General features: G+C 44.7%; 1 protein-coding gene across 3 annotated transcripts in view; it reads left to right on the top strand.

Annotated features, from left to right (window-relative positions):
• Positions 1–716: 716 nt before the first annotated feature.
• LOC122559462 (differentially expressed in FDCP 6 homolog) overlaps positions 717–26,466 on the top strand; it is a 64,019-nt gene continuing 38,269 nt past the window's right edge. Inside the window, exons 1-4 of one of the 3 annotated variants that reach the window (XM_043708921.1) lie at positions 717–1,343; positions 5,064–5,204; positions 15,149–15,331; positions 21,487–21,717. In XM_043708921.1, coding sequence (XP_043564856.1) covers positions 1,248–1,343; positions 5,064–5,204; positions 15,149–15,331; positions 21,487–21,717 — 651 coding nt within the window. In that variant the 5' untranslated portion in view covers positions 717–1,247. The remainder of the gene's footprint in view (positions 1,344–5,063; positions 5,205–15,148; positions 15,332–21,486; positions 21,718–26,466) is intronic. The other 2 variants (XM_043708919.1, XM_043708920.1) reach the window with 2 other exon arrangements.

Raw genomic sequence — 26,466 nt, 5'->3', positions numbered from 1 at the left:
GTTAATCTGTGTGTATTTTGGTGCATTAATCTGTGTGTATTCAGTGTGGTAATCTGTGTGAACTTCAGTGTGTTCATCTGTGTGAACTTCAGTGTGTTCATCTGTATGTAATTCAGTGTGTTAATCTGTGTGTATTTCAGTGTGTTAATCTGTGTGTAATTCAGTGCATTAATCTGTATGTAATTCAGTGCATTAATCTGTGTGTATTCAGTGTGTTAATTTTGGTGAACTTCAGTGCGTTAATCTGTGTGAACTTCAGTGTGTTAATCTGTATGTAATTCAGTGCATTAATCTGTGTGTATTTCAGTGTGTTAATCTGTGTGTATTTCAGTGCGTTAACCTGTGTGTATTTCCGTGTGTTAATCTGTGTGTATTTCCGTGTGTTAATGTGTGTATTCCTGTGCATTAATCTGTGTGCATTTTAGTGAGTTAATCTGTGTGTATTTCAATGTGTTAATCTGTGTACTTCAGTGCATTAATCCGTCTGTATTCGTGTTTAATCTGTGTGTATTTCTGTGTGTTTTTCAGTGTTTAATCTGTATGTTTTTTAGTGTTTAATCTGTATGTATTTTAGTGTTTAGTCTGTGTGTATTTTAATATGTACATCTGGATATGAGTGTCTGTACAGCTGCTGCAGTTATTAACGGCTGACTGGTCAATGCCTTTAATTAGTCTATGGCTACTGTTTTTATTACTCACTGGTCACTGTTTTTACCCAATCCCTGGTCAGCGTTTAGCACACTGTCTACAAGTCGATATCTCTCGTCATTAATTCTTCAGTGAAGTATATTTTCTGACACTAAATTTGAATTTCTCTTTCCCTATCTCGTCACACTGAGGAATTATCTGAGAGTTATCCAGAGGGATTTATGTGTGATGTTGAGGTAGTGAGAACCGGTCTCAGAGCCAGAAAATCCCACCCCCATGCAGCTACTCGGCTACTGGTGGCTTCGCCTGGTCGCATCTCTCACACAAGACACACACACACACACAGGCAGTGCGGGCGGAAGTTTAGAAGAAAGAAATTCTCTCTCTCACGTACACACACACACAAAGTCCTAGAACAAGTGGAGTGGGTTTGGCGGCCTGAAACAGGGCACTCTGTTGTTGACTGGAAGTGAATGCAGTAAGAAGGGGGAAGTTCCCCCACCCAACTCAGAGTTGCAGTGGATGTATCAGATTACAGAGAGGACAGGTTCCCTGGTCGATCTTTGTGTTTCTCATTCCTCCGGCAACTCCTGGAGAGCATGGATTTAAAAGACGAGCTACTGAAATCCATCTGGTACGCTTTCACCGCCCTGGACTTGGAGCAGAGTGGAAAAGTCTCAAAATCTCAACTCAAGGTAAGCTCAACTCAACGTGCCCGAGGAGGGGCAGAGATCATGTGGGGACACTTGGGGGCTGGGGGTTTATCTCAAAACGTTTTGCACTTTGCTGGTGCAAAGAGACGGTGTCGTTATAAATAGCAGCGTTACTTTCCTTAACTAGTGACATCCAGTTGTAAGGGTCGAGCTTTACTTTTGAGATTTGAACCCTGTCTGTTCAACCAGATGTTCTAGTGGTATACTGAGGGCACGCTGCACCGTCTGAGGAGCCAAACCTTTGCTGTCTCTAGTAGCCATGGTGTGTGGAGATAAGTTCAACTTTTGTGCAATTTTCAAGCCAAAATGCTTTCTGATGCATTTTTATACCAATTTCATGATGGTGTGGAGGGAGACTGGAAAAGGGCTCCACACAACAAATTGGTGCATTAAAAACAACTCAAATCAATAATTAGGCCATTTAAGAGGTGGCGGTTAAACCATCGTCTCTGTTTTAGTTTCGGGGGATAGACACAAGTCTGAACACTGACGAAAGTTATTGGGGTGAACCTGCCTGCTTCCATTCCAGTTTAACTGGTGGCAAGAGATTTCTGTGCTCCAGGTTTTGGAGATGCTGGTGTTGGACTGGGGTGGACAAAGTTGAAAATCTCACAACACCAGGTTATAGTCCAACAGGTTTATTTGGAAGCACTGGCTTTCAGAGTGCTGCTTCTTCACCTGATGTTGTGTGCTTTTTGACTTTTTGCTCTAAGCTGTTTAACAATCTCCCCTCTCTCTGAGCTCCCCATCCCAGTGCTCCCTCACTATACCCTGCCACCAGACCTATGTCCTATTTGGACTCTGTTGTGTTGGAGTGCAGTCACCCCAGATCCCTTCAATCCACTAGTAACAGTCTGATTTAACAGGGGTTATAAGATCCATTTTTGTCCAGAATTGCATATATGATGGACACTAACAGAATAATAAAACAGGAAGTCGCTGGAAAAGCTCAGCAGCATCTGTGGAGTGTTCTCGTTTTTGGATTCCGTGATCCTTCCTCAGAGCTGTTCTGAGGAAGGGTTGCTTGATCCGAAACGCTAATGGAAGAATGACGGCCTTAGTGGGTTATTCTGGGAGAATTAGTTTAAATTCTAACACAGGGACGTGGACAGTATGGTGAGGCGCATGCTGATGATAGCCAAATGATTGAGGGATAATCATGGAAGCACTGAAACCCTCACTACAAAAAGAGGCCATTCATGCTCTCTTGCCTGTCCTGGCCCTTTGCAAAAGGAGTTATGTTTCATGCTATTATTTTGTAACTCTTAACACTTCAACTGTAACAGTACTTCTCAAAAGAGCTTCCCCCACCTTTCCACATTGTGTTCCAGCTCCTGGTAACTCTGAGTGCAACTATGTTTTCCCTTTGCAGCTCCAGACTCTGTCACAATGAATTGCCATTATTTCTCTCTCATTTTTCAAAACTCTCCTGTTACTTGAAAACCGTCTTTAGGTCACTTCTTAACTTTCTCAGTTCCAAAGAGAGCAATTCAGATCTGAAGTCCCTCATCCTTGGTACCATCTTGGGAATCCTCAATATTTTTTGTCAGAGCTGTAACTTCCGTCAATAGCAGTATTAGAAAGAGTGGCTGCTGCACTGTCCCTGGAGTTGCTTCAAGTTCCACCTCCACATTGAGGATGCCCTCTGTCTAGGCACTGCCTAGACCTGAAATGGGATGGATTTTGAACAGAATTGAGCATCCACAAGGTGTTGTGGTCCATCAGCAGCAGGTTTGTATATAACCACAATCTGCAATCTGTCCAGCATTGCCTCCCACCATCACCGCCCCTACTTTCCCATTAATAGGACACTTTTGGAGTACTTCGTACAGTTCTGGTCACCTTGCTACAGGAAGGATATTACTAAATTGGAGAGGGTGCAGGAAAGGTTTACAAGGATGTTGCCGGGTCCGGAGGGTTTGAGTTATAAGAATCTTTTTCCTTCGTGTAGGAAACTGAAGGGTGACCTTAAAGAGGTTTTTAAAATCATGAGAGGCATAGATAAGGTGAATAGCAGAGGTCTTTTACCGAGAGAGGGGAGTTCAAAACAAAGGAGCACATTTTTAAGGTGAGAGGATAAAGATTTAAAAGGGAGCTGAGGGACAACGTTTTTATACAGAGGGTGTTGTGTTTGTGGAGTGAGCTGCTACAGGAAGTGGTAGATGCAGGTACATATAACATCTAAAAGAAATTTGGACAGGTACATGACTAGGAAAGATTTAGAGCCAAGATTAGACTGGTGCTGGAGGATATGGGCCTAGTTTAGATTGGGAACAAGGTCAGCATGGATGTGTTGGACTGAAGGGTCTGTTTCCATACTGTATTTAATGATGTTCTGGAAAAAGGTCACTGGAATCATGGCATTAACTGCTTCCTCTCCACGGATACTGCTAGACTGCTGTATTTGCCCAGCAATCTTTATGTTTGTTTCTGCTTTCTAGCATCTGCAGTTCTTTGAGCTTGTTGTTATTGAGTATAGCAATGAATTAGAGAGTAGCCTGTATTGGATTTCATTAAAGTCATTGTTATGAATGTAAGAGCAGTGTCATAATTACATGAGAATGTGCATAGAATGTTCATGAATCAGAAATTTAAATTGCTCACTTAGATCCCTTATTGATTTTCAAGTGTTTCCAATAGCTGCTAATCACTTTATCACTTAAATAGTTTGCCAAAAAATGTTTAAGTTATTAGCTAAAAGTATAAATACAAATATTAAAAGTAAATATGGATAAAGTGCTGGTGAAGAAAATGAGACCAATCTTTTTTCATATGGCAAGGCTGCTGCTGACTTGAGGATTCTCCTTCTGAAATAAAATGATTTGAAACCTTGAGGTCAGAGTTCAGAAGCCTTGATGGTTTTTCTCACATAGTTGGAGGCTAGTTCCAAGATGGACTCCGTAGGTGTAGTATGCTTTGAGAGAGAAAGCAGATTGCTAGTTCTTCACTACTTCTGCCTCCACAGCATTTGCAGATTGCCTGTATTCTTTCGGTGGAACAGCAGTTGCTAAAAGCCCTGCTGCTTTTCCCCCCTTTTTAACTGAGAGCTGTCTATTTGCCAGTGTAACTCAAAGTCCTGGGCTGTTCTGCCAAAATGTCGTCTCCACAGCTTGTCTTGTTATAACAAAATGGTTACTATATTAATGTCGATGAATCATTTTTGCACAAAGCAAAGTCAATTATAGTAGAATTCCCTGTGGTGCCTTTCTAGTCTCCTCTGTTCTTCAATAGCTCTGCACTCTTGCACCTTTAGACAGACAAATTTTGTTGCCTGAGGGTTGACTTTTTCTAAATGTTTCCGTTTGTGAGTGATGTCAAGATGACACATCAGTCCCTCTGCTGTTTTGGCTGAAGTGAGTCAACAAGAGCAGTCATGTGAATACGGGGAGCCATTTTGTGCGATTTTATGTCCAGTTTTTAAAGTAATGATTTACTGCCTTTATAAAGTATGTAATACTGTGCTCATGCAACTGTGACAGTGGTGAATAATGAACTGCAGAGAGTGGGAATTAATGAACTGGGGAGCAATCGTTTGGAGAGATTCCAGGATTGGATAAAAAGTGGGAAGCTAGGAAGTACAGAGGGTGGATCTCGACATGAGCTGGAAGAGACAGTGAGAATGCCTGTTTGGTGGTGGAAGGTGGAGTTGGTGATGCTCTGTTTTGGTGGAACCTTTCTGAAATGTTCCTGTGTGTATTCCAGGTGCTGTCCTACAACCTGTACACGGTGTTGAACATTCCCCATGACCCCAAGATCCTGGAGGACCACTTCCGCGATGACAATGATGGGCCTGTTTCCAGTCATGGGTACATGCCTTATTTGAACAAGTATATACTGGACAAAGTGAGTCAGTGCCTTGGCTGCTGCTTTGACTGAACCACAGTTCTCAGCATGACGTTACCATCCTGTCTCTGTGTAATCCTAGCTTGGGAGGAGGACTTTCACTCTCACACTCTCTCACACTCTCTCACACTCTCTCACACTCTCTCACACTCTCTCACACTCTCTCACACTCACAGTGCCTTATATCCCCACCCTCCCTTCCCTCTGTAACTAACCCCTGCCTCTGTCACTCAAATTTGGGAATATGCTAAGGACTGGGGATACATATAAACAAAAACAAGAGCCCACAGTTTATAGAATGCAAATGTCCCTCGCAGGGGCACTTTCGAAGTAACAGATTTGGACAGTAACCCAAATCTTGATTGAAGAGGTACGTTTTTAAGGAGAGAGATGGATAGACAGATGGACAGATTTAAAAAGGGAATTCCAGATTGGTGCAGGGATGGCTGCCAACGTTGGAGCTGAAATCTGGGATGAACTATAATTTACAATTAGCTTTATGGGGCAGGCAGGTTAGACTAATTTAGTTTGGAATTATGTTTGGCATGGACTGGTTGGACCAAAGGATCTGTTTCCATGCTGTATAACTATATACTCACCTGAGGGCAGTGACAAGTTTACAAGTCGCCACTTACAACACCATCTTAGGTACCTGGGTGCAGATTCTCAAGTACAAATTCTTAGGGGAAAAAAGTTAGAATAGTAAAGAATTTATAGTTTAGTAATAAATTAGAAAAATAAGAATTAAGAGTTCAGAATGACACATTCCAACAAGAGGTCAGAAGTAGAGGGTTGGCAATATCTTGGAGGGAAGTAGGATTAGAGGAGAGTGTGGCAGAGGCCCTGAAGGGATTGGTTGAAAAAAGGAGGATGATTTTAAAATCGAGTGATCCTATCCCGGGTGCTGGGAAACTCCAATCCCAGCGTGAAGCCTGCCTTGATAGATTATAACTTTAGTTTTTGGCGTTGGTTGCCATGGTGATTATTCACTGAAACATATTCGATGCAAATAGATTTTAACAATAGAGCAAAGGTTTGTTCCCCAAAAAAAAAAGGATTTAAAAAAAAAAGTATAAGTCCAAGTTGCAGAAACCTTAACACAAACAACAAAACAGAAGAAATAGATGCAGGAGTAGGCCATTTAGCCCTTTAAATCTGTCCAGGCCCTGAATTCCTCTTTCGCGCCAGCTCCTCATAGGCCCCCACCTTGATAGTTCAAAAATCTGTCCACTACTTTAAACATTTTCAGTGATCTCGGCTCCATAACTCCCTGTGATAGAGAGTTCCAGATATTCACGACTCTCTCAGAGAAGTCATTCCTTCACATTCGCAGTTTTAAGTGAGTGACCTCGTATTCTGTAACTATGTCCCTTAGTTTGAGATTCCCCCAAAAGTGGTAATATCTTCTCAGTATCCACTCTGTCCAGGGTCCTTAATCTTGTCTGCTTCCATAAGATCACTCCTAGTCCTTCTGAACTCCAATGAATAAAAGCCTAACTCTTTACCTGTTCTTGGTAAGTCACCTGTTCATCCCAGGAATCAGATTAGTGAATCTGTTTTAACTGCCTCCAATTCCAGTCTCTCCTTTCTTAACCCCTTACCCGGCAAAGACGAGTTAACTTGTCTTCACCCAATTTGTCTTTTTCGGAGTGCGACGAGTAAACTCGTCCAAAACATATAAATTTAAAAACAGCCACAGACGAGTTTATACGTCAATTCTCAGCATTTCTGGGCCCTTCTCAGCTAGAAACGAGTATACTTGGTGACTCATACGTCTGGTAGCTGTGTCTCTTCCGCCTCAGGCATTGCAAGAAGTGTCAACGCACCGTTTTCGGGCACACACTGTCATTAATTTTTTTCTGTTTTTTTACAAATTACACCCAGATGTCGAGCTCAGAAGATGACAATGAGTATGAACCTTCTATTAGAAGCTTGGATACATCAGATGAGACTGCAAGCATTAAAAATACTATTAAAAAAAAGCAATACAAAAATTCATCTGAAAATGAAACGTTTTCTCCAAAAAAAGCAGCCGGGGAAGGGGTTAAATACGGAGATCAAAACTGTACTCAGGACTCAGTGTGGAGACAGTGAGGTCTGCAGATGCTGGAGATCAGAGTTGACAGTGAGTTGCTGGAAAAGCACAGCAGGTCAAGCCGCATCTGAAGAGCAGGAAAATCAACGTTTCGGGCCGGAGCCCTTCATCAGGAATAATTCCTGATGGAGGGCTGTGGCCCAAAATTTCAATTTTCCTGCTTCTCGGATGCTGCCTGACCTGCTGTACTTTTCCAGTAACACACTCTCAACTCAGGACTTAGTGTGCCCTCACTGATATCTTGTACAGTTGTAATATGACTTCTCTATTTTTAAACTCCAACCCCCTCACATTGAATCCAAAATTCAAATTACCTCCTTATTTACTTGCAGTACCGATGTGCTAACTTTTTATCTCGGTCTCTCGCTCGCCCTAGTGCTCTCTCGCCCTCACCCTCTCTCTCTCTCGCCCTCACCCTCTCTCTCTCGCCCTCACCCTCTCTCTCTCGCCCGCTCTCTCTCTCTTGCTGGTGCGCTTGTGCACTCCTTTTCACGCTCTCGCTCTCTTTCTGTCTTTTAAATAATAGTCTTGCCTATTGATTCTTCCTGCCAAAGTGCAAGACCTTGTATTTTCCAACACTAAACGGCATTGCCAAGTATTTTTTTCCCATTCACACAACCTGTTTGTAACCACTTACATCCTTATCACAACATGCCATCTCATCTATTTTTGCATCATCAGCAAACTTGGATACATTACACTCTGCCCTCTCCTCTTAGTCATAGAGTTGTAGAGAATGGAAACAGCTCCTTCAGACCAATTACTGCATGCCAACCGTAAACCCAAACTAAACTAGTCCCATTAGCCTGCACTTGGCCCATACCCCTCCAAACATTTCCTATTCATGTTCTTATCTAAATGTCTTTTAAACATTGTAACTGTATCTGCATCCACCACTTCCTCTGGCAGTTTGTTCCACACATGAACTACTCTCTGTGTAAGAAACAAAGTTCCCACTTGGGTCTTTTTAAATCTTTCTCCTCTCACCTTAAAAATGTGTTCCCTAATCTTGAAACTCCCCCATCCTAGGGAAAGGACACCTGCCATTAATATAGATAGTAAATGATTGCGATCCTAAGACTGAATGCTTTCTGGAAACCCGAATGCACGTGTATTAGTTCCACTTTATTAACCCGGCTTGTTCTATCCTCGAAGACTTCCAGCAAATTAATCAAACATAATTTCCTTCTCGCAAAGCCATGTTAGTGCTGTCTGATTGTGTTACACTTTTGGAAAAGTGTTTCCATTTCTTCCTTAACAATAGACTCCAGCATTTGCTAAACAATAGATGTTAGATCACACTGGCCTGCTTCCTGTCTCCCTCCTTACTTAAACAGGGCCACTGCATTGGCATTTTCTAATCTTCCGAAACCCTTTCAAAGCCCATTGAGTTCTCTGTAGCTACTTCCTTCGAAACACTTGCAAGTCTTGGTGACTGGTGTGTTTTTGCAAAATGTTACTTTATATTATTTGGCATTTCCCTGTTTCCATGTTATCATTCTACAATCTTGCTAACCGTGTGCTAGTGAGACGGGGAGATAGAGTAGTGGGGAAAGGTAGGCAATTCAGCACTAATGGATGAAGGGAGGAGTGGTGGGAAAGGGTCAAAGGATTCAGAAAGAGATGGCGGAAAAAGAGAAAACCAATTCCACAATTGTATCCTCTAAGGAATCCATGCTTACTTTAGCTACTCTCTTTCTTTTTTTATAATTTACCCCCTAGAAGCTCTTTCAACCTATTTCTCAACTTTTGCAAGTACTTCATTCCAGGGAAATATCATTCTTATCTTAACACTTGGAAATTTTTACTTAACTGACATCTCCCATTTTATTTTCCTTGGACTGCGAAGACAATTCTGTGATTCCTTTGAGTTTGGAGGCAGTAACTTTTCACAATCTGATGGCCTAAACTACTTCAATTCTACAGTGGCTCAGTGGTTAGCACTGCTGCCTCACAGTGCTAGAGACCCGGGTTCGATTCCCGCCTCAGGCGACTGACTGTGTGGAGTTTGCACGTTCTCCCCGTGTCTGCGTGGGTTTCCTCCGGGTGCTCCGGTTTCCTCCCACAGTCCAAAGATGTGCAGGTCAGGTGAACTGGCCATGCTAAATTGCCCGTAGTGTTAGGTGTGTTAATCAGAAGGAAATGGGTCTGGGTCGGTAAGGACTTGTTGGGCTGAATGGTTTCTTTCCACGCTGTGGATAATCTAACCTAATCTAATCATCTAATTGTCTGAACTGTCCTGGTTTAAAAGCTCCACAAATCAAACCATTTTGGCTCAGTCAATTGGTTCCTTTGAACCGAAAGGTTGACTGTTCTACCTTCTGAAACCATCTTCTGCTTATTTTTGGACTGAACTTTGCAGCTAATAATGACTTTCTGGTCTGTTGTAAACTCAACAGTATGTACATTCTATCCATTAATGCTACATGTATGGAATGAGCTGCTAGAGGGAGTGGTGGAGGCTGGTGCAATTGCAACATTTAAGAGGCGTTTGGAGGGATATGGGCCAGGTGGGACTAGATTGGGTTGGGATATCTGGTTGGACCGATAGGGTCTGTTTCCATGCTCTATGACTGTATGTTCTACAAGGCACTTGACTGCTTTCTTAGAACTGATGTACTTGGGTCACTGCTCCAAGTGACTTTCTGGCCCATTTAAAAATGATTACCTTCACAGAGCCGACTTGCATCCATCGAACTCTGTCTTAAAATTCAAATCTTAAATGATAATACGTTACATGCCCCCTACACAAGAATGGGTGCTGCTTAACTGGCAGCCAAAGTAACTCCGTGAGCACGAGAATGATGGGTGAGTAGGAGTCCGAGCAAGTAAGGGGCATGGCCAGCAGAGGTTTGAATAATATGAAGTTTGCAGAGGTTCAAATGTGGAAGAACAGCTGGGATTGCAGTAGAGAGTAGAGATAATAAAGTCACGAATGAGGATTTCAGCAGGAGACTAGGTGAGACAGGAGTGGGGTTGGTCGGTGCTCCTGATTTAAGAATAGGTCATCTACCAGCTTATTGCCCTTGTGTGGTTGGTTGGTCATTTTGGCATGATACTTGCTTGGGCAAACAGAAACATTCAGCCCCTCAGTTTCCAGCATTACAGTTTGGAAGTGGTCAGCTACAGGAACAGAGTTTGGCTTGGGAATAAAAGTTGACGGCTTCAGTCTTCTCAAAAACTTAAGTGGAGAAATTTTCAGCCATCCTGCGCTGGATGTTAGATAAGCAGTATGATAATTCAGAGACAATGGTGGTGTTAAGAGAGAGGGTGGTGAGGTATAGCTGGATATCATGTGACTCTAATACTGTTGGGGAGCAGGGAGGGAAGGAAGTTGGCTCATTTAATTTTTCTTGCCCTCCGTCTGTAAGCAGAGATATGTTCTTGATGACCCTTTCCATCACTTAACAGTGTCTAGACTCTGTCCATATATTTGCTGATTGGAACTTGCCAAAGTTGTAATCGACTTGCAGGCATGATTTAGTTGGAAGTTTCAGTTGAACAATTAAACCAGAAAGTATAACTTTTACACCAATTTTTTTCTCCTTTATTGGCAAGATGCTGTGCTTTCTGTTAATGTTAGTGAGAATAGGGTGGATTCTACAGAATAGAATATTGTTCATTGTCACATGTACATGTCACATGTACAGTAATACAGTGAAAGTTTTTACAATGGCTGCCTTATACTGAGGTGCAAGTACCTTGGTACAGATCTTAGAGTGAAAAAAGACTATAGATTAGCATGAAATGGTGACCAAGTCCAGAATGATAATAAACGACCATGAATACTTGTTCCAGTCCGTGCCTGCAGACCCCAGAGCCTGAGGCCATGCTGGCCTCTATAAGGACCCACACTACTACCGCTATGGGACTCTGCCCATGCTCGCGGCACCTCGAAGAGGGACCCTGGCCTGCATACTCCGCTACTCAACTCCACTCTCCAGGTAGGGCGGGGAGTGGGCAAGAAAAGAAATGCTACAAAGAGGAGAAAGAAGAAGGGTAAGGGACTGGTGAGCAGAGGAGCTCCTACTCTGCTGCCATCTAATCCATTAGGCCACCACAGGTAACAGCAAGGATATAGGCCTAGAGCCCTGGGTAAGGCAGGGGAACCAGTGCCCCCGAGCTGGCGAGGCATTGGAGGTGGGTGGTGCTGCCAGTGATGCCAAAAATTGCAGGCTGCCTGAGAAGATCAAAATGCCTGATTATTTGGAACCACTTAGTTAAATCTTCATCTTCCCTGCTCTAAAGACATTAGTCCCAGACAGTGGACAGTGAAGAAGGCTATCTAAGATTACATAGAGATCTTGATCAGTTGGGTCAATGGGCTGAGGAGTGGCAGATGGAGTTTAATTTGGATAAACGCCAGGTATTCCATGTTGGTTAAAAAAACAAGGGCAGGACTTCTACAATTGAAAGCAGGGTCATGGGTAGTGTTGTAGAACAGAGAGACCTAGAGGTTCAGGTATGTAATTCTTTGAAGCTTCATCACATGTAGATAGGGTGGTTCAGAAGGAGTTTAACATGCTTGCCTTCATTGCTCAGACCTTTGCGTACAGAAACATTATGATGAGGTTGTACAGGATGTTGGTGAGATCTCTTCTGGAGTTCTGAGCCCAGTTCTGGTCGCCCTGTTATAGGAAGGATATTATTAAGCTGGAGAGGGTTCAGAAAGGATTGACCAGGATATTGCAGGGAATGGAGGGTTTGAGTTAGAGGGGTGACCTTCTAAACGTTTATAAAATTGTGAGGGGTCTAGATAAGGTGAATGGCAGGTGTCTTTTTCCGAGGGTGGAGAATTTCAAAACTAAAGGATATATTTTTAAGGTGAGTGGAGAAATATTTAAAAAGACATATGGGGCAACTTTTCTATAGAGGGTGGTTCATATGTGGAGTGAATTGCCAGTGGAAGTGGTGGATGTGGGTACAATTACAACATTTAAAGGGTATTTAGATATGTACATGAATAAGAAATGTTTGGAGGAGTGTGGGCCAAGTGCAGGCTGGTGGGACTAGTTTAGTTTGGGATTATGGTCAGTCTGGACTGGTTGGACCAAAGGGTCTGTTTCCATGCTGTAAGACTCTGTGACTGATTTCCATTATCCCGGGCACCTTCCCCGTCAGTCTAGTGAAAGTCTGCATACTCCCCAACACCAAGCTTTACTGTGGCTCTGAGGTCAACAGTTCATCATGTCTTTTCACTTCTGCCCCCTGCCCCCACCCCCGGTGCAGGCATTTTTTTTTGAGAAATGTTTCCGACCTGATATCTTGCTGTTTTACTGGGGGAGGTTGTTTCTGGGCTTAGCTGCATTGTATGTTGACACAGCCTGCTTCGCGAGGCTAACATGTTACTTTTTAATTTTGCTCAATGATTTTCAAGGTTATTTGTGAGCAGTTAGTGCTCAGCTTGGCTGGGATAGCTTCACACTTCCCCATCTCCCTTCCTCCCTTGCTCGCTCGCTCGCTGGGCTGTCTGTAACTTCAGCCTCTCCCTCGCCTATGTGCGCACTTATCACAACACTATGGTAATGTGAAAGATTTGCTGTGGACGAGTCTGCACAAGTCTGATAATAGTCAGGTTTCACGCGTTCCTATGGATACATTTATCTGAAACGTGGCCTTCAAGAATGGTTACAGCACAGAAAGAGGCTATTCAGCCCATTGGATCTGTACGCGTTCTCCAAAAGAGCTACTCTTCTAGTGCCTTCATCCCCAAATCCCAGTATTTTCAACCCTGCCTCCACCATGCTCCCAGGCAGCACCTAATCCCAGATCCTTGCCCACTCGGAATCGCCTCATCTCATGATGCCTTCTGAAATGTATACCCTTTCATTGTCAATTGTATCACTCTTGGGAGCAGTTTCTCCCTACTCTGTACTCTGCCCTGACCCCTCATAATGAAAATGAGGCCACAGAATGGGAAGATCCCAGTGTGGATGAAAACAAATGAGCTGAAGGACATAGAGTGTAAGTTGTTGTTTCTCAGATTGGAAGTTGGAAACAGTTGAAGTCGCCCCATGAAGTTCAGGGCCACTGCTGGTTTGAATATAACTGAATCACTTGGGTAGTGGGTCGCATTCGGAATAATATTTCCAAAGTTGCTGATGATTAAAGTTGAAGACAACGCAGATCGGAGACTCTAAGACCTAGCACTTTATCTAGCACTTTCCACAGCCACTGGCACAGTGCTTTGAAGCGAATGTGGCAGCAAATCTGCCCTCGGCCAACTCCCACAAAGAATAATGCAGCAACGAGTAGGTACTCCGTTCCTGGGAGATTGGTTGAGGGAGCAGGGCTGAGCTAGTTCAGTGGAGTTTAGAAACAGGAGGAATCTAGAGCTTGTGAGGGGGGAGTGTCTTTGAGGGCTATCGATGAATGAAGAATGAACGGAGAAATAAAAGAAGTGATGATCTCCTTATTGGGATTGTGCGATCGACATCCCTTCCCCCCCCCCCCCCCACCTCCCCGACCCCCATCATCCCAATGACCTTTCACTTCCTTGTTTAACAAAAATCTGCCCCCTAAGAATATTCAAGGGCTCTGCTTCCACCAGCTTTTGTGGAAGAGAGCTTCAAATACTCTGAGAAAGAAATTCCCCTCTCTGTCTTAAACAGTGACCCCTGGTGCTAGATTCTCTTGGAACATTCTCCCCACATCTATGCTGTCAAGACCCGCATGGCTCTTGTCCATTTCTGTGCTGCTTTTCATGTGTAAAGATCAGTTCCTCCTTTTATCGTGTCTCAATCTAAATGTGTGTCCTGCCCCACCTCCTGCCTCCTCGCTATCAATATCCTGTTCCTCCCCCCCACCCCTTACCGATACCTCCTGTTGCTTCTAACTGTCTCACCCTGCACTGTTTTTATATATATATATATATATATGTGTGTGTGTGTATGTATGTACATGTATGTATAGGTGTGTGTGTATATTTTTTTTTCTAAATTTAACCTATTTTTCTAATGCACCTGTTCAGGGATGCTGTTATTCACCTCTGGGATTCGAACCAGGGTTCAGGGGCAGGGACACTACCACTGAACCACAAGAAATCCCCCACCCCCTCCCGAGTCTCTCTTTATTTTAATTTAACCTATTCAACCTCCGAGATATTATTACACACGGATGGGGCTAGAATCTGGGCTGCTTGATCCAGAGGTAGGGAACACACCAGTACAACACAACACCACTCAATGATAACCTCCCACCATCTGTTTATGTGCTGCAACCAAACCTCCCTCCCAGCACTGCCTGGATTGTGTTACTTTCCTCCTGCATCCTGCCTCCTCCCTGGCTGTGAGGGGAGCTGGGGAGTGGGTGATGGAAGGATAAGAGTAACCCATGCTTTGTGATGCAGAGCAGGGAGCAGTGAATGTCCGAGCTGGGACCGAGTAAACTAGAGCAGCTCTGGTTGCAACGTATGGAGAAACTGAGGACTGCAATGTACGGGCCTCTGGCCAGTGCCCATTGAGAAGGGGGAAGGGGAGCAGGGTAACACGGTGTGGTCTGTAGATGGGGACAGGGATGGAAGAGGGACAGAGTCCTGCCAGAAGGTGGGCCAGAGAGAGGAGCAGTGTCTGTGCCCAGTACTGGGTATCATCATTGTAGACTGGCAGCCAATGGGCAGGAGAATCCGCTAATGGCACAATCAAGGGGAAGGATCGGCCAAGGACGACTGAGACCAGAAGCAGAGCCAGCCAATTAGATATGTCGCTCAATTTGAATTACGGCTGGTCACTCTCTACTTGGTAGAAAGAGGAACAATAAACAAGAAAGCTGCCTCTGAGTCTAATAGACCTTCCTGGTCTTGTTTGTGTGACCTTTGAACTTTCCTGACCTTCTGATGTCTCTCCTCAAGGTGCAGGAAGGCCATTTTGTCAAGGAGAACTTCCACGAGCTTTGCTGGACTTTGACGGCCAAGAAGAACTATACACCCTCTGGAAGCCAGGGCCTAATCTCAGAGACAAGTGCCTTCAAACTCTGGTGCCTCTTTAACTTCTTGTCAGAAGACAAGTACCCGCTGGTGATGGTCTGTGAGGAGGTGAGAGTCTACCCCTTGGGGCCTGGGTGAGGGCTCTGTTACAGGTTAGTGAAGGGCTTGAGGGTTTGGGAGTGGTTTTGATCTTCATTGAAGGGTGGATATGAGCACAGCACAAGTCAAGTCCTGAGGCAACAACAACCTGCATTTGTGGGGCGCCCCGTTAGCATTGAAAAACATCACTTTCCGGGAATGCAATTGGATTAAAAAAAGCTAGGTCAGGCTGGAGAGGAGATATTACAGCAGGTAACTTGACACTTGTTCAAAGGGGACGGTTTGCAGGAGCATCTTTTGGAGGGTTAGGGAGGGAATTTCAGAGCTTGGCCTAAGGATGCAATTAATACTGGGAATGTTGTGGAATTGCAGGATCTCGTGGACTGTGGAGGCTCCGAGAGCTGGAGACAGTCACATGAATAGGGAAAGGGCCAGGGCATGTTGTGGTTGGAGGGGAGTTGGGGAAGAATTTGAACCCATTTTGATGTAAAGAGAGAGAGAAAATTAAGGTTTATATAGGTTAAAGATTAAGACTGCTGTTAATGCCACACATTAAGTGAAGCGAGTGCATAATTGGGTATTAAGCAGTGGGGAGGCGTTCTGAGTGATTGACAGATCTGATGTGATCCTGCTGGACAGATCTGGGCACCAAGTATTGTTGGTTATTCTAGAAACAATCAGACTTTAAGCCGAGGCTCCAAAAATCTGTTAGAAGCAAGTCTTTGCTGTCCTACACAGACACACACAATCTCAAATGGATTGCATTTAAAACTAGTCCCTGTGTTGCATATGAATTAATAGCAGCTAGAGATCATTCAACCCCTCAGGTATGCTCTGTCATTTGTTAAGAGCATGGCTGGCCTGATCGTGGTCATTTCCATAAGTTTTGACTCCTTTAGTCAAAATCTATCCAGCCCCCCCCTCCTTTGCAATATTCATTGAACTTCCCAGCTCTGCTGGTTTCTGGGGAAGGCCGCTCCTAAGACACATGACCCTCTGAGAGAAAAGATTTCTCCTCCTCTGCCTTAGCAATGCGAGCCAGTTGTTTACATTCTCTGGTGCTGACATTAGACTTGAAACAAAGTCAAGGTGAGCAGGAAAACCCCAGGAACAGGCAACTGTTGCTGAAAATGCGGCCTTCATTTTAGCTTTAACAAAGTCACTTAATTTTAACATCATTATTCATTCTTGCTGTCACCCTGGGTAGTGAACTTTCCCCATCTGACTCACCACACACACAACCGCCCTCTCCCACTCCCCCATCCCGGAGCCATTGTTTTGTCATCATTCCTTGGTCTTGATGGCCTTTTTTTCTGGAATTGTCAGTGCTGCAATAATTCGATTAAAATTTAGACTAATTGTAATAACTGCGATCTGGTGACACCACAAATCACACTGCTGCTTGTTGTCTTTGATTGAAATTGTCATAAATCTTTTTATCAAACAGTTTATTTTGATAGGAGTGACAGGAAAAAGGACTGTTACTTGAATGGTTAAAAAGTTGCAGCATACTGCTGTGCAGATCTCACTTTCTCCTGCTGTGCAGAGGAACCTGGGTGTCCTTGTGCATGAATAACAGAAGGTTGGTCTGCAGGAACAGCAGGTAATTAGGAAGGCAAATGGAATTTTGTCCTGCATTGCCAAAGCGGCTGAGTTTAAAATGAAGGAGGTTATGCTGCAGCTGTATAGGGTGCTGGTGGGGCCACACCTGGAGTACTGTGTGCAGTTTTAGTTTCCTTACTTGAGAAAGGATGTACTGGCACTGGAGGGGGTGCAGAGGAGGTACACAAGGTTGATTCCAGAGTTGAGGGGGTTTGGCTTATGAGGAGAGACTGAGTAAACTGGGAATATATTCATTGGGATCTAGAAGAATGAGGTGGGATCTTATAGAAACATATACAATTATGAAAGGGATAGATATAGAGAGGATGTGAAACTAGGACAAGAGGGCATAGCCTCAAAATTAAGGGGAGCAGATTCGGGATGAATTGAGAAGGAACCTCTTCACCCAGAGGGTTGTGAATCTATGGAATTCCCTGCCCAGTGAAGTAGTTGACGGTAGTTCAGTAAATGTTTTTAAAGCTAAGATTTTTTTTATGAATAATGAAAGAATTAGTGGTTACATTGGGAGGGTGGATAAGTGGAGCTGAGGCCACAAAAAGCTCAGCCATGATGTTATTCAATGGTGGAGCAAGCTCGAAGGGCCAGATGGCCTACTCCTGCTCCTTGTTCTTATGCTCTCATTCCAAACACTGTAATTGGATGTGTCTCTTCTCTGTGTTGGTCTGTGTCTCTGTCTGTCGCGCTCTCTGTGTGACCCTGTGTCTTCCCTGTTCTACCAGCCCCCTTCTCTGTTCTTCCCCCTCTGAGTAGACATGGGGAGTGGTGGAGGGGCCCCAGGCAGAATGGGGAGTTGGTGAGAGGTGCCCAGGGGAACAAGGTGCCCCAGGAGGAGGAGGGAAAGAGCCCAGGAGGTGTGGGCTATGATGGAGGGGCCCCAGGCACAATGCAGGGTAGGGGCCTGGGACAAGTCGGGGCAGATGCCCATGAGCGGGGGGGGGGGGGGAGATCCAGGAAGTGGGGTCAAAGGGTAAGAGAGGGAAGGACTTGAGGAGGTTAAAGGGCAAACCTGCAATGGGATGGGCAGGTCGTCACTAAAATACATTCACATTGAGGCTGCAGATGTTCTTTAACATCAAATAAATCATTCTATTCTACAAAAAGAAAAATAGAAGAAGTTGAGAAAGATGTTAAGATAAATGGCAAAACTTCCAACACAATCCATTCCAGAGACTCAATTCTGGAGCACTTAGCTCAGCTTTTACATTTTTACTTAGCTGATATCGTCTGGTTTCTGTTTCCTGAACTGTGGAGACATTTTTTGTGAATCCAATGGCATGGACCTCTTGGAACTTTGATTGCCTAAATGCTGTCCCACAGGCAGCTTGAAGATCTCTATCCAAACTCTCGGGCTTTGAAGCTTTGCAAGCTAGAAACCACATCAGCTAAAGTAACTGGTCCCCCTGCACTCTTCTTCCTCCTAACCTAAATTGTTAAGATGTGACTAATTTGTACCAAAGTCAGTTGTGTTTACTGTGCCTGTCATAAAGTCACCAGAATAATCATTTTGTCCATTAACATCCTAGAGGTTCTCCTAAGCAGTTGATTGCCGTCACATGCTTGTCTTAGTAATTGTGTATTTAGGTCACTATTCTGGGCGATTTGTCCGCCTAGTTTTATGTGGAGTAAGCTGAGAATCCATGTCAGGGCAGCCAATTGTAGGACTCACCCAGTGGAACCAGGCATCACGGTGGCTCAGTGGTTAGCACTGCTCCCTCACAGCACCAGGGACCAAGGTTCGATTCCAGCCTCGGGCGCCTGTCCGTGTGGAGCTTTCATGTTCTTCCAGTGTCTGCGCGGGTTTCCACCCACAGTCCAAAGATATGCAGGCTCGGTGGATTGACTGTGGTAAGTTGTCCATAGCGTCCAGGGATGTGCTGGCTGGGTGGGTTGTCATGGGAAATGCAGACTTATAGTTAGGGGCTGGGTCTCTGTAGGATTCTGAAATCTGGCATTTTTACCCTGTTTGCTGAGATTGGCCACATCTCTGGGGAAGCCCTACTTCAGCTTAAGGAGGCAGATAGGCCCTTGGTTTTAACCTCCAGTCTGCTTGGTGTCAGCTCCTTTTGTTGATTGCCAATGTAAAGTGCTGCTTAAGACCTGAGTTGGAGCTTACTATCGGCTGCTGTCTCCATGCCAACCTCCCAAGTCAGCTGAGCTGATAACTCCATAGTTGTGATGTTGTCTGTGGCCCTTCCTTACCTTGCTACAGGCAAGCAACCTGTAAAATCCACTTCTCATTGACACCCAGTCTATATGATCTTGTCATACCATCAGAGTATATGCACGGTCATTCAGTGTTTTTTTAAGTTGTTCATGCGATGACTAGGCTAGGTTAGCATTTATTGCCCTTCCCTAAAGGAGAATAGTGAACCAGATGGGCTTTCTCAACAACGTTTATTTTAATCCCAGGTTTTCATTGTGTGCAAATGTATCTGCTGTGGGGGAATTTGAAACCGGATCCCTGGAATGTTACCTGGCTCTCTGGTATAACAGACACGCAATAGTACAACTGGACCCTTGACTAGGACAGACCTGGTAGGAAGGACACAGTCCCTCATTGGATAGAGCTCTCACCTCCAAGTTAGTTTCAGTTCAACACTGGTCTCTTCAAACCATCTGACTTTTTCAGTCAGTGTTTTTTAAAGTCGGTTTTTGCTGGCACATGGTTATTGGTGGTTTTTGAGATCCTCACCTCTGTGCTGCTAGCTTTTCAGAACAGCCGTATCATTGCTCACCATCAGAAAATATAAATAGATCTGAGGCCTCGGATTATCAGCTCCTGCTCATCTTCAGTTCTCTCTCTCTCTTTCGCTATGTTAACTCTGGCATGTTGAGCCAACTGTTTGAGCAAAGTTCACTGTCTTTCCTCTCCTTAGCCAATGGGCTGTGGTCAGTGGTTAACCACTCACTTAGCAGCTTGGCCCAGTTTCTCTCAAGCCTTGGCACTGTACGAGATATTTTATTTTTGTGCCCACACTTCCTGTCAAGATAATCAGCAGGAACCATTATATCTCAGTGAGAAGGAGATGGAGAGATGACCTTTTAGGGGAATTGAGGAGGGGCTGCTCGTTCTGAAATTGTGAATTCTATCTGTGACTTACAAGGGAATTTGGTATGCTGCTCATAGATTGGAAAATAAGGACTGACCGACTGATTTGACATACCAGCTCTTAGCATTCAGAACAGACAGAGCAATTGTTACAACTTCATACAGCCACCTACCTTAGTTCATCAGAACAGAAATGCGGAGACATTTCTTCAGCCAGAGAGTGGTGGGCCTGTGGAATTCATTGCCACAGAGTGCAGTGGAGGCTGGGACGCTAAATGTCTTCAAGGCAGAAATTGATAAATTCTTGATGTCACAAGGAATTAAGGGCTACGGGGGAGAATGTGGGTAAGTGGAGTTGAAATGCCCATCAGCCATGATTGAATGGCGGAGTGGACTCGATGGGCCGAATGGCCTTACTTCCACTCCTATGTCTTATGGTCTTATCAGAACTGGTTTCGAATCTGCAGGGGGAGTCAATAGAAACAGTTTTAGTATATTAGGGTAACATGGTGGCTCAGTGGGTAAGCACTGATGTCTCTCAGCGCCAATTCCTGTCACTGGCAACTGCATGGAGTTTGTACATTCTCCCTGTGTCTGTGTGGGTTTTCTCTTATAGTCCAAAGATGTGCAGGTTAGGGTGGATTGGCCCTGCTAAATTGCCCATAGTGTCCAGGGATGTGTAGGCCAGGTGGATTAGCTTTGGGAAACGCAGGGTTCCAGGGATATGGTGGGATTCTCTTTGAAGAGTTGGTGCAGCTCAATGGGCCAATTAGCCTCTTTCCCCACTGTAGGAATTCTGTGATTCTGTATTGGGATCACATAAACTGGGAGGCAAGGCTCAAAACATTTACTTTTCAGGTTAGCATTTGTTGTTTTTTTGATACCTACATTTTGGCTTTCAGGGCTTCTATATCATTCTCTTCAATTTCTTTATGAGGAGCTGTGCTCATGTTGGAACAATATATTTGTGTTGACGCACAGTTATTTAGACTAACCCTAAGCAGAATGAAAGGAATTCATCAATAACCTCAAAGATTGTCGAAGCTCTACAACAAATGGGGAGAAGATTTGTTTCCGAGATACCACAGTATATGCTGGGAGTCAGTGAGAAGTGGATTATATAGATGGATTATATACTCGGAGTGTCAATGAGAAGTGGATTGTATACTGGGATCATGTAGACTGGGTAGCAATGAGAGGGTGTTTACTATACAGGAATCCATAGCTTTAAAATTTATTCTTCCTTCAAACCTCCTTCCTACTCCTCCTAATCACAGTGCAGTTAGCACTGTCTGCTTGTGTTAATTGAGTTTATTGGTGAGCGTGGCTTCACTCCCTGGCTGCTGTCATGGTGCCAGTGGTCAGTGCCAAGAGATACTGAGTGGGCTAAAGATGTCCGTAAAACGGTAGATGTTGGCCCCGGAGGGGTGGGGAGGAAGCATCACGTTTGGCCAGCTCCCCTCCATCCGTTTAATTGTCCTGATCGATGCAGGTTGCGTATTTGCTGAGGAAAGTGTTTGCAGCGACCGGACAGGAATGGTTGAACGAAGAGGAACTGGCTGAGTACTTCTCCCAGAATCCTTCACTGTCTGGAGCGGTGACAGTCTGGCAGTTCCTGGAGGTGATGGAATCGGGGAGGTTCACCAAACCGGCCAGCAAGGAATCTCTCACTCTGGGGATCCAGTCTGTTTACGAGGAGCTGGTGTTGGACGTGATGCAGAAGGTCAGTGGGATTTTCCGAAACCCTTCATAACATGTGGAAACAATATGCAGAGTGTCACTGTCCCCATCCTTTACCTACAATGGGCCGGACAGTACTTTTGAAATTTCACGTGGCATTTGATAACCACTCATTAGGCTACTTAATAAGATGAGTCCATGGTATTGACAGTAATATATTAGCATAAATAGAGGACTGGCTAATTCATAGAAGACAGAGAGTTGGGATAATGGGGGGAAGCATTATCAGAAAGGCAGCATGTAATTCGTGGAGGGCCACAGGGATCAAGAATTTACAACATATGTTAATAACACGACACGAGAAGTTTGCAGAAGGACATAGGTTAAGTGAGTAGGTGAAAACTTGGCAAATGAAATATTAAGTGGGGAAATGGATGGTTGTGCGCTTTGGCAGGAAAATAGAGAAACTGAATATTATTTAAATGGAGAAGGACTGCAGAAAGCTACAGAACAGAGGGATTTTGGGAATCTTTGTCCATGAATTTCAAAAAGGAAGCATTCAAGTTCAGCGACTAATAGGGAAGACCAATGGGATGTAGGCCTTTGTTTCAAAAGGAGTGAAGTATAAAAATAGAAGGTTTTGCTAAAACTATACAAGGCAGTAATCAGACTACAGCGAGAATGCTATGAACACTTTTGGGCTCCTTCTCTAGGGAAAGATTTGCTGGCATTGGAGGCAGTCCAGGGAATGTTCACTTGGCTAATCCCAGGTATGGAGGGGCTTGCCTTATGAGGACAGTAGGTCGAGCCTTCCTCACAGAAGAATGAGTAATGACCTTACTGAAACATACGTGATTCTTAGGGGATTGGACAGGGGAGATATGGAAAGGTTATTTCCCCTTTATCGGAAAGTCTGAGACCAGACAGCATCGCTCCCTAATAAGGGGTTACACATTTTGGACAGAGGAGGAGGAATTTCCTCTCTGAGGCGAACGAATCTGTGGAATTCTTTGCCACAGGGGGCTGTTGAGGCTGGGCCGTTAAGTATATTCGAGACTGAGATAGGCAAGTTGTTAATCTATAAGGGAATTGGGAGTGGTGAGGAAAAGGCAGGAATTGAGGGTTGTCCGATCTCAATGGTCTGCTGGACCATTCAAGCAGACACAGTGGGCTTGAATGGTCTAGTTCTGCTCCTACAGCTTGTGGACACATCAAAAGGATGCTGTCGGGCTTCACCCAAACCCAACAGCCCCCCCCTCAGATTTGGAAGGGACCTGGGAAGACCGTCACGAGCTCAGCATTGTGAGAGTGCACCCGATGTGGATTGTGTATGGTTCCAGGTCTGACCTCAGTTCTGTGCTGAGTTAGCCAGTCTCGGCTGGATGACACAGGGCCCCTGTGCAGAGAGGGGCGAATGCAAGTTGTGATGAGGCTGGGGTGAGGTATTGTTCATCTTCTCATCCTGTTAGATTTCCGTTGTCTTCCTCTCTTGTTCTCCTTTCTCTGTCTCCAGTTTCTCCTTCTCCGGCAGTTCCTCCTTCAGCTCCTTGTTCCTACTGCACTTTCTGTGGCTCCTCATCTGTATTCGCCCATTTCTCATTCCTCTCCTCTTCTTTTCTTTCTCCTGTTGCTTTTCTTACCCCATTTCTCCTCTTCTAGGGAGGAATGTGCTCTGAGAAATCAACCTGGAAGATGAACTGTATTCTTCTCTCTCCATTGGAAGCTGTCATGTATATTCCCGGCATTTTCTGTATTTGCCCAGAACATGGCTTTGCTTTTGCAAATTGACAAGATGCCCAGTGCCAACTTCCTTATGGGCACCAGTCGGCTGGTGAATGCAAACTTCCTGAAAGATTCCCTCTAAACGGCACCCAGTCCTGTTTTGGAGCTATTAAGTTAGTAAGTTTGCCGATGAGACAAAAGTTGGTGGAGTGGTGGATAGAGCAGAGAGCTGTTGTAGGTTCCAACAGGACATTGACAGGATGCAGAGCTGGGCTGAGAAGTGGCAGATGGAGTTCAACCTGGAAAAGTGTGGAGTGATTCATTTTGGAAGGTTGACTTTGAATGCAGATACCAGGGTTAAAGTCAGGATTCTTGACAATGTGGAGGGACAGAGGGATCTTGGGGTCCACTCCATAGATCCCTCAAAGTTGCCACCCAGGTTGATAGGATTATTAAGAAGGCATATGGTGTGTTGGCTTTCATTAGCAGGGGGATTGAGTTTAAGAAACACAAGATTATGTGGCAGCTCTATAAAGCCCTGGTTAGACCACACTTGGAATATTGTGTCCAGTTCTGGTCACATCATTTTTGGAAGGATGTGGAAGCTTTAGAGAGGGTGCAGAGAAGATTTACCAGGATGTTGCCTGGATTGGAGGGCAGGTCTGAGAAAGAAAGGTTGAGGGAGCTAGGGCTTTTCTCATTGGAGCAAAAAAGGATGAGAGGTGACTTGATAGATGTGTATAAGATGCTGAGAGGCACAGATAGAGTGGATAGCCAGAGACTTTTCCCAGGTGGAAATGGATATCATGAGGGGGCATTATTTGAAGGTGATTGGAGGGGGTTTAGGGGAGATGTCAAAGGTTGGTTCTTTACACAGAATGGTGGGTATGTGGAATGCACTGCCAGCAGTGGTAGTAAAGTCAGATACATTAGGGACATTTAAGTGACTCTTGGATAGCACAATGAAAGATAGTAGAATTAAAGGTATGTAGGTTAGTTTGATCTTAGAGTTGGATTTAAGGTTGGCACAATATTGAGGGCCAAAGGCCTTGTACTGTGCTGTACTGTTCTATGTTCTATCCTTTCACTGTCACCAGGTCCAATTCCTGGAATTTCCTTCCTATCAACATGTGGATGCAACAGTTTGATGTGGCTCAGCATTTTTATTACTATTTTCTGTCAAATTTACCTGCACTATCCAACCCAGGGACCCTTTGTTGACTGTAAGTGATTGTATAAGGCACCTGTCTTGGGAAAACAATATCTTCCCTGATTGGATGTTCCAGGAGGTACTTTTTGCCTTCCATATAATCTTAGCTATAAATAAATCACAGGTATTTAGCCCACCCCGGAGTTTCTGTAGAAGGTGGTGTCACGTTATCTGAACGTTATCTGTTTACATGCCACAGAACACTGCCTGGGACTGCCTGGGAAGATTGCAGTCTCAATGGGATCAAAGCCCTTGGCATCGGTTGGATCAGGAGCAGAGATGGAAATGTGTTGCTGGAAAAGTGCAGCAGGTCAGGCAGCATCCAGGGAACAGGAGAATCGACGTTTCGGGCATTAGCCCTTCTTCAGGAGCAGGCATCATGTCGTTATCACAATGGAACTGAGAATTCACAGCAGAATGTGAATGAGATTGGGAGACAGGCCAGTTTGCCAGGGGTGTGCAGAATCTGCCTCTATTCCTGGCACAACCTTTCAGATGATAAAGATTCCAAACAGATGGCAATGATAAAGCAGCCCGCTTGTGATCCGTTGGATCACCTGGCCCCTCAGCAAGCCTGGAAGGAAAATGTCAGTGGGGACATTTGAGGGTAAAAATTGGTGACTTTTGCTTAATTCCTATGAGAGATGTGGCCAACATTTATTCTCAAGGCCACTCAACCTTGAAAAGGTGGTGGTGAGCTGAAATGTTGAACTGCTGCAGTCCACACGCTGGAGGTAGACCCACAATGTCCTTAGGGAGGGAGCCAGGATTTTGACCCAGCGACAGTGAAGGATCGATGATATATTTCCAAGTCTGGATGATACGTGGCTTGGAGGGAAACTTGCAGGTGTTGATGTTCCCATGTATCTGCTTTGTCCTTCGAGATGGAAGTGGCCGTGTGTTTGGAAGATGCTGTCTGAGAATCTTGGGTGAGTTATGAGAGTCTGATGGATGGGACCCAATGTTTTTATTGAGATTCGGTGGTGGAGGGATTGGATGTTTGTGGATGTGATGCCAATCAAGCGGGCTGCTTTGTCCTGGATGGTGAAAAGCTTTTGGAATGTTGTTAGAGATGCACCCAACCAGTAAGTATTCCATCACGTTCCTGACTTGTGCCTTGTAGATGGTGGACAGGCTTTGGGGAGTCAGGAGGTGAGTTACTCACTGCAATATTCCTAGTCTCTGATCTGCTACTGTCACCATTGCATTTACATGGCAACTTCAGTTCAGCTCCCCGTGAATGGTAACCCTCGGGATGTTGATAGTAGGGCTTCTGCAATGATCATGCCATTGAAGGTCAAATGAGGCGAGTTAGATTGTCCCCTTTTAGAGATAGTGATGGCCTGGCTGTTGTCTGGAGTGAATGTTATGTGCCATTTACCAGTGTATGCCTGGATGTCATTGAGGTCTGTGCAGACAGAACGGAGGAGGGATATACGATGCGGAAAGTTGTTCAGAAATCGCCGAACATGTGCTCTTTCATAAATCAGCTGAAGATGGTTGGTTAGGGCACCACACCATAGAGACAGACAGAGAGAGAGGGGACTGGCAAACGGTCACCAGCACCGAACAAACGAGGAGCTTGGACTTCTAAAACAATACAAGAGAGCAGGAACAGCATCTTCACAGAGAGAGAGACACACACACACACACACACACAGAAAAAAAAGCTACTTCTTCTTAAACACACAGAGAGAGAGAGAGAGAGCAGGGATAGCTTATGAAACAGAAAGAGAGAGAGCAAGGACAGCAGCCCCTTACACACAGAGAGAGAGAGAGAGATTAGATTACTTACAGTGTGGAAACAGGCCCTTCGGCCCAACAAGTCCACACTGCCCCGCCGAAGCGCAACCCACCCAT

This window comes from Chiloscyllium plagiosum, chromosome 19 (assembly GCF_004010195.1).
Source record: "Chiloscyllium plagiosum isolate BGI_BamShark_2017 chromosome 19, ASM401019v2, whole genome shotgun sequence".
In the NCBI taxonomy this organism is placed as follows: Eukaryota; Metazoa; Chordata; class Chondrichthyes; order Orectolobiformes; family Hemiscylliidae; genus Chiloscyllium; species Chiloscyllium plagiosum.
Note: the sequence above shows the minus strand (reverse complement) of the source record. Positions and strands in the feature narration are given on the sequence as shown.